Raw genomic sequence first — 8,805 nt, forward strand, 5'->3', positions numbered from 1 at the left:
GATGAAGCTTTGAGTTTAACGATAATTACAAGAAGTAGTAGTGTAGTACCGGTTAAGAGCGATCCGGTACACAAATTTTCCTCTTAAATCTTTTATTTTTTTAACCACTGTGTTTATTTTCGACTAACGACTTCTATTTCAAAAATTATGATGATAATACTAATCAAAAATTGAAAGTAATTCACTGAAGTTGATTCTAAAAATTTGAAAAAAAAATTGTACTTTACAGTGCCTGTACGGTACGTACCTTTAAAAGTAGCTGTACCGTACGTACTTAAAGCCCTGTACCGTACGTACTTGCCATCTAAGGACCTTGTAAGATGGTCATTCAAGAAAAATTCCGTCAAAACATTGAAATTTGGGTCGCGGAAAGCTAAAATTCAAATATGTCCTACCGTGTACCGGCGGTAGGACATATTCAAAATTTTCATTGCATCAAAGATTTCTCCGGATATACTGCTTCCGGTACCTTGAACATGGTAGAGACATTCAGATAAGAAGCAACATATGCCAAAATGCCAATTAAATTGGCATTTTGGCATATGGCATATGTTGCTTCTTATCTGAATGTCTCTTCTTATCTGAATGTCTCTACCAAAATTGGCAATTTTGGAGTTATCGGCCAAAAGTTTATTTTGGCCACGCAATGGCCCAATTTAAACTGTTAATGCCTTTTTATAGAATTAGAAACACGTTAAAGACTTCTAGTTTTAAGCTAGATGCGCGTTAACTAACTTTAAAATGTGATCACTGGCCGGGATGGAACTGTTTGTGAGTGAAATTGACACGATTATATATTATAGTTATTTAATACTCATGCAATGGTGGCGCTCGGATCGGGGTACTCAACCTCATGACTTGATGGCTCCTACACTTCATGTGGCTCATACGCCTCTTTTTAAAACATTAGTTTAAGTTTCAAGTTTCAGATGTGAACACGTGTCATCAAAACACAAAGGCTATCGTACAGACAATCATCAAAGGCTACCGTTTTCAATTTTGCACCACTCCAATGTAGTTCAACAATTGTTTTGATAGTAATAAAGTGACACCAGACGTGGCCTGGTACAAGTTAAGTTTCAATATAGTTTTAATACACAAGTATTTTCAGTGCTATGGTGTATCATGGACATACTACTATATCATGGACATACTACTAGATTTTATTTTTATCAAATTCCGTAAAATTGACAGTGGCTTTATTTCATTCATTATCCTGGATAGTAGTGTCCTTCACCGTAGTCAGTAGTTTCACCGTAGTCAGTAGTGTCCTTCACCGTAGTCAGTACTGTCCTCCACCGTAGTCAGTAGTGGCATCCACCGTAGTCAGTAGTGTCCTTCACCGTAGTCAGTAGTGTCCTTCATCGTAGTCAGTAGTGTCCTTCACCGTAGTCAGTAGTGTCCTTCACCGTAGTCAGTAGTGTCCTTCACCGTAGTCAGTAGTGTCCTTCACCGTAGTCAGTAGTGTCCTCCACCGTAGTCAGTAGTGTCATCCACCGTAGTACCAGTAGTGTCATTCACCGTAGTCAGTAGTGTCATTAACCGTAGTCAGTAGTGTCCTTCACCGACCACCGTAGTCAGTAGTGTCATTCACTGTAGTACCAGTAGTGTCCTCCACCGTAGTCAGTAGTGTCCTCCACCGTAGTCAGTAGTGTTATTCACCGTAGTCAGTAGTGTCCTCCACCGTACTCAGTAGTGTCCTCCACCGTAGTCAGTAGTGTCCTTCACCGTAGTCAGTAGTGTCCTCCACCGTAGTCAGTAGTGTCCTTCACCGTAGTCAGTAGTGTCCTTCACCGTAGTCAGTAGTGTCCTCCACCGTAGTCAGTAGTGTCCTTCACCGTAGTCAGTAGTGTCCTTCACCGTAGTCAATAGTGTCCTCCACTGTCGTGTCCTATACCCGCCTAAACTATTATTATATCTAATTGATTATCTTAATTACTTCAGCGATTTATCTGTCCGTACACTACCCTTGACAATTCACAATATAACTTAAATCCAAACCATTCCTTCCATCAAAATGCTGTCATTGTCGTATTAATTACAGTAGTAGTACTTACTAGTAATACAATGCATATAATATTTACTATAAATATAAATATGATATTACATTTTATTGAGAACATTTTTTTATAACGAATCCTTTTCAGACTCGGATTCTTAGCCTTTTAACGATGAACCTCTTCAATCGAGGATCAATCCTTCGCTTCAGATTTCATCGTTTCCATCTGCTATTTCTATGTTTGGTCATTTCAATGACTGTTCTTTACGTTGACAACTTTGCATTAATTGGAGGTACAACTGACTTTGGACCGATGTCTACTCGGAATATCATGGTTGAACTTCCAAGTGCGCGTCTATTATCTCACAACTCCATTAGTTTGAACCGCAGATTATCAGCACAAAACTACCGCTTCTACAAACATAGACTTCGTCTGTGGTACGAAGGGAGGTGTGTCGACGCTACAGACAAGGGCGAGATAATTGTAACGTTCTGTGACCCAGACAGAGAACAGAGCTTCAGTCTGACATCAGATCACAGACTTGTTTATGAAAGGTTGGGCAGATGTGTTAATTCTGGTGCATCAGAAGAAGGGACAGTGCCTGTAGCACTCGTTGAGTGTAGTACAGTGGAATCCTACTTCACATTGGATGATATTGGTGGTTCCTTCTTAAAACATATTATCAACGACGAGGTCCTTTGTCTGACCCCTATCTCACTAAAAAACCATTCTCAACCCGTTCATAACCCCTGTTTAAATGATCCAGTTAGATTGACTAAATGTGATGAAATTGCCTCACGAATTGTGCTGATGGAGGAGAAGTTCTTTCAAGAAGACAGAAAATTGTTAAAAGGTGGTGTGATAGATCCGGGAAGTCTGTGTGACTTTAAGGCTTGCAGCTTTAACAGGAGAGAACCGGTTGAAACTCTACTCCCAGATCAAGTTAAGAGATGTACCAACTTATCAGATTGTGTGACAGTCGTGACCAAAACCTCCAAACGTCCACACCTCATTTTGAGGCTAGCCAAGTCGATAAGAACTAACCTCGGTCATGACTTACCATTTGTTGTTTATGATGACGGCCCTGATGACTTATCTGAAGAAACTAGACAAGGAATTGCAGAGTACCCATTGCTAGAGTACATTGTAAGCAACAATAAAGATTTAGGTATTGCGGAAGGACGAGATTTAGCTATTTTACAAGTGAGAACAAAATATCTATTTTTGATAGATGATGACATGCTTTTAACTCCTCGAACAAATCTCCAAAAGTTGGTAGATGTGCTGGACGAAACAGACACTTCTGTAGTCTCTGCAAGCTGTACCAACGGTTGTGGGTTTGACGGTTTCTTACAATTCGGTTATTTCCATAAGAAGCAAAGTTCAAAGCGAAGATTAGGGCAGTTTAAGGGGGCTTGCTCATTCGCGAATCAGACAATCACAGGCTTTCCTGGCTGCGTGAGATGTGACATTACATCGAATATCTTCCTAGCTAGAACAGAGCACGTGCTAGATATTGGAGGGTGGGATCCGGAGTTGAAGATCGTAGAGCACAGAGACTTTTATATCAGGCTAAAAGCTGCTGGTCTGAAACTTGTTGTGTGCAAGGATGTGACTGTGTATCATGGTAGACCTCGTAGAGGTTCCGATAAACAAGGAGGAGAGGATTTTCTTGAGAAGAGGAGGAGAGGAGGCAGTAGGTTCAAAAGCCTCATCATGAATAGGTGGAATCTACAGGGAGTGTTTGAACGGTCTTTAGAAACTTTTACTCTAAATGTGGCTGGGGATGTTGAGTATTTTATCGCAGGTGATCCAGGGACCTGCTGAATTGCACTTTGCAGACAGTAGGCACTGGGAGTCATCAATTTATATTCTTATGTCTTCGTAAAATATCATTTTATTTTCAGTTTTTTAAATTTATGTTTTAATTTTGAACAGGTAGGTGGAAGAAGAAATCGTTACACTTACAGTTACAATAGAAAAATTCAGCTGAAATATCGATATAATTTCTATTGAAATTTATTCAATCAATAAACGCCTTTCCCGAGGCATGTTTATGAAGATTCTGATCTGAAGCTTTTCAAAAACTAAACAAAATATGGTAATTATGGCCCGCTAAACCGTTCAATGTTCAAGGAGTAAATTTATGATTTGTTTATTTTAAATCGAATTTAAACCCTTGTGCAGAAGATTTGAGTAGTGTGTCCTGTCTTCTCGATAGTGGAGTGAGCGATGCTATCGAAAGTGTCTCTCTCCTCTCGGAGACCGTACTTCATGCTCATCATGGCCTTGCCGTATTCTTCGTCCCCAACTAGAGACCATATAGCGTCTCCAGCTCGGTAGTTTTCTGTGAAACACAGCTCGTAACGCCAGTAGCTGCCGAGGAAAAGTGTTTGTTAGGGTTTGGAAAAATGTGTTTATTATCTTACAACGTTATAGGACACAGTTGGTACAAATTGTCAATTGTGATGCATGGTTTATTTTTCTTGCTCTAGTTCATACAAATTGTAATATTACATGTTTTGAGTGTGCATTGTCCAAAATAATTAATGCTGATTGCTGAAGAATGAAACTCAAAGCTGGTCCAATAAATGCACAAAATTTTACAGCAGCCTCCTATATAATAATATAATGTCAAATGTTTTATCACTGACTTGTCTCCCTGCAGAGGTTCGTTATCCTTGGTGAAGGTGAAGTCAGTGAACCCGGTCTGCTCGATAAGTCCCTTAAGCACATCAATCTCAGGGGTCCTTGTTTTCAGCATCTCACACGCTTCTGGCATTGCGTTGTTGTACCTGGGTTGAAGGTTTTTAACAAGTTATATACTCGGGATAGTGGACAGATTTAGTTTTATACTCGCGAAACTGGTACATTGTAGGTTTGCCGGGTACAATGTACAATGTACAATGTACAATGTACATGTTGCGGTCTGATCCAACTCTAACTTCATAAACAAAGGCTGACTAGTGACTTGTCTCACCAGACAGCAGAGAGTTGGTCGTGAGTACAAGTGTTGATGCTGAGCATGCCGCCAGGCTTGAGGATCCTGCCGAACTCCTTAAACAACTCAGTCACGTACTTCAACTTGTCGAACACTCTCAGGTCTACGATGTGGGGTAGTACCTGTGCAGGGGAAAGGGGCGAGTGTCAGCACTGATTCAGTTATTCACTTAGCTGGTGTTCGAGTGTACCTATTATCAAAGTAAAGAAACCTCCAATTTGTGCTGTTGTCATGGAAAAGTAAGTTTAAGAGCCTTGTTCTGTCGAGATCTTGGAATATTGTTGCACCAATAATCATAAACTCTATGAATTCGCAGTCAACTACTTGCTGACTAGCATGATCAGCTTAGTCACTGATCATAACTTACACACCTGATTGATGAGAACAACATCGAACACGTTATCCCCAAAAGGCAGATCCTCCAACAAGGACCCAGCTAGAGTGGTGACGTCAGTAGTAACACTCTCATTGCTCCTCACAGCTTTTGCCTTCTTTCTTGCGTGATACAGCATGCCCTCGTTGACATCCATTCCGATGTAGGACTTTACTTTGCCACAGTGAGCCAGGGGGATCATGTAGTTGCCTGGCAGGAGAATTGGTTACACTTATGTTCTTTGTTACTGTTTTAGTTGGTTACTAGTTATGGCAAATGTGATCACTGAACGGGTTAAGTGTGGTACTGTTATGGAAAGTTACAAGCTGTTGAGCTGGATCGTAATCTTACAAGCTCTTATTGCTTATGATTTGTTAACCTGTTCCACAGCCCGCATCCAATACAGCACAGTCCTGTGGAATCTTCTCGATAATCTGTTCCACACAGACGGGAGTCCTGCCTGATTTGTCGTAAGAGAAACTCGCTTTTAAGTAGTCCTGACGAGGGAGTACAAAATTTACTAACATCTGTCATCTGTGTCATGAAATTTATATTTTGTTATATTCAACTGCGAAAATGTTCGTAAAAACGGATTTTGACGAATAATTTCACGATGAAAGTTTTCGTAGTTCTTGGACGTTCAAATCGTCTAAGCCTGAGAAATGAACCATATCATTATTTCAACATTTTTCACCTCGAAGTCTATCTCCTCGTTCTCCACTCGTGACTGATCAGCAACTAGACACGTAAGATCAGCAGTGGTCTCCACCCCAACATCTGGGTCCACCATCTTGCTGCTTCCTGCATCCTGGGGCACTGGCACTGAGATCGTCTGCGACATATTATCCATTCACACCTAGTTGAAAGCAAGGCAATATATCTGGTTAGGTTTTTAGATGAATTACAGAAAAATAATTTTGACTACTTCAAGGCTCAAACTGACCGATATGATAACGTATTCTCATTATCTATATTTTATATCAATAAATTTGTACCCTATGACGTCTACAATCTCGACTTTAAAATTATATCTTGACTTTAAAGTTATATCAATATCACACTAATCCGTATTCCGGTTTTGAGTTGTCTTTGTGCTAAGAATTTGTATTATAATATAGGTACTTTACGTTATAAATAGAGTCGTGTTCTTGAGAGTTTGCACTTTGGCCTTTGCAGCTGCATATCCTGATTTAATTACAGCTGAAAATATACTTACCTTACACTCAAGTTTCAACTGTGAAGGTTTTCCGCTGAAAGGTTTCTGATTACATTTTTTGTAACTGTTAGCCTGTGCTATTGAACGATAATTGACTGGTTCTACTTGTTTGGTTTCTGTGAACTTCTTATTGAAGTTCCAATCTATCATGATCGCTATAGTGTTGAGAAACGTTAGTAAGAGCGCTGCAAAACTTTCTTCTTTTCATTCTCGAACCTTCTCGAATATTGGCCCATTAGAAACATCACAAGTGGAGCAATGGAGACACTCGGGTTACACGGTTGTTTCCAATCTCCTGGAAAGGGGTCTTATAGAGGAATCCGCGCATCTCATGGCAGACCCGAACAGGAAACACAACTGGGACTTCGGTTCTGACGGAGAGTTCGAGTTTCCGACAGGTCACGTGATAGATGAGATCACAGTACACGAGCAGCTGATTGGAGCGGTGAAGCAGCTGTTGGGAGAGGAGGAAGTGCTGTTGACTCAGAGCGATGCTTGGTTGAAGGCAGGAAGCAAGGACAACAATCCTCAGAGTAACAAGAATCAGAGGTTCCACATGGACTACGGCAACCACACTTTCCTACACCCACCAGAGTGGCAACAACCTGAAGCTGTGGCTGCTATTGTTTATTTATCCGATATAGGTGAATATAATTTTAATTTAGTGTTGCTATCTTGTTTTAATATCTTTTAAAGAATCAAATGACTACAATGTGAAATTTTCAATTTTGGTCTTTGTCCACAATTATTAAAATACACAATTCCCTTATTCATAGTATTAGTTATCATACATCAGAATTGTGGCGGGGTGGCGATCATTACTTCATTAGTATTCTTTGACCAATAAAAACTGAGGATCACAGTGACTTGATATGGTTCACCTCCAGCATCATAATATATTAACGCACTAATTGCCTTATCTAGAGAAAACAGGAGGGGGCACAGCAGTAGTGGAAAGGACAGGACCAGAAGACCAACTCTACCAACCACCCTACATAAACATGCCCGGACAGGCCGGCCACCCCTTTATCAACGACAGAGATCACTGTGAGACTTACTTTGCTGAGAACTTCCCTGAAGTTGCAAGGTTTAGAGAGAAGCTATATCAGAGACAGGTTGGTTCTACTGCAGAGTGATCTTCGTTAGTTTGTGTCGCCGAATATGGTTGAACCAAGTATAAGATTTATCTCAAGCTGCCAACTTTTTATATCAGGACCATGGAATTGCCTCGCCAGTCTATGTTTAATATTTGCTCATCCCTATAAACACATTAGGTTATACCCGACTATAGTAAAGGCGACGTATTGTTGTAGAGATACGACACATGGCATAGAGGGACCCCAGTTCATCCCAACCAGGTGAATCATGGGGCCGGGGGGATGAGATTTAAATAATACGACTACTCCTTCATAATCTCGGAGATTGTTTCCGTCTTTTGACGCTTATTTCTTATTATTACATGCTCATGAAACTCCTCAATATGAGTCCATCTTAATTCTTAATAACCCCGTCTCCCTGGTCTCAGGTCCGCTGTGTCATGAACCTCGCCTGGAAGAAGAAACAGTCTCACTGGTTTGGGGTGTGGAACCCCGGGTGGGCCACTAAGAATTACTATGGGGTCTCCGAGAAACTGTTTACTGATATGAGTCCGGTTCAAAGGGCCACGATAGGAGTACCGCTACCTGGACACCAGTATTGGGATAGGAGGAAGTTGGGGTATCTTCAGGCTCGGTACCCTAGTATTGACATCAAACCTTACCTCGAGAAGCTTGACTAGGGTTGAAATTTGTTTAGCTTGTACTTACTGGTCATTAATTTGTGGGGGCTACAATTTTTTGTTAATGTTATTCTGAAAAATATATTTGTTCGGTTTAAGTGATTGGTCATCGGCGCAAAAAGTGAACTGAAGGGTTTATTACCATCAAGGTCTACCTAACTACAAAATAAGATTTTAAATATAAGTGATCTTGCTATGACTTGTGAAAGTTACAAACACAACTAAGTCTAAAGGTGCGTACAAGGAAAAGCTCTTACCTACTGGGCTGAGATTCCTTGCAAACAAAACATTGTCGTCATTAAAAGTCTTCAGAGGTCGGCAAATTTGAATATATTAAAATAGAATAAAGCTGAAACTTTTGCCGGTGATGCCTCGCAATATTGTCAAGGCAGGCAATGCTATCATCAGGAGGTGCTTCACCTTTCCTGCCTCATTGCT

The 8,805-nt window shown here is 40.5% G+C and overlaps 2 protein-coding genes across 2 annotated transcripts; one reads left to right on the plus strand and one right to left on the minus strand.

Annotated features, from left to right (window-relative positions):
* Window positions 1-3,940: 3,940 nt before the first annotated feature.
* LOC134815071 (demethylmenaquinone methyltransferase-like) lies at window positions 3,941-6,232 on the minus strand. Its single transcript, XM_063823532.1, has 6 exons — window positions 6,069-6,232; window positions 5,754-5,871; window positions 5,373-5,584; window positions 4,981-5,123; window positions 4,655-4,795; window positions 3,941-4,376 (listed from the first exon to the last, which is right to left on the minus strand). Exons 1-6 carry the CDS (start codon window positions 6,222-6,224, stop codon window positions 4,172-4,174), a joined length of 975 nt encoding a protein of 324 aa, XP_063679602.1. The 5' UTR covers window positions 6,225-6,232; the 3' UTR covers window positions 3,941-4,171.
* A 381-nt stretch (window positions 6,233-6,613) lies between these two features.
* LOC134815669 (uncharacterized) lies at window positions 6,614-8,805 on the plus strand. The gene is made up of 4 exons (XM_063824229.1): window positions 6,614-7,234; window positions 7,515-7,705; window positions 7,865-7,948; window positions 8,116-8,805. Exons 1-3 carry the CDS (start codon window positions 6,739-6,741, stop codon window positions 7,901-7,903), a joined length of 726 nt encoding a protein of 241 aa, XP_063680299.1. The 5' UTR covers window positions 6,614-6,738; the 3' UTR covers window positions 7,904-7,948; window positions 8,116-8,805.

The sequence above is a fragment of the Bolinopsis microptera genome, chromosome 5 (genome assembly GCF_026151205.1).
Source record: "Bolinopsis microptera isolate Bmic1 chromosome 5, MBARI_Bmic_1.0, whole genome shotgun sequence".
NCBI classification, from domain to species: Eukaryota; Metazoa; Ctenophora; class Tentaculata; order Lobata; family Bolinopsidae; genus Bolinopsis; species Bolinopsis microptera.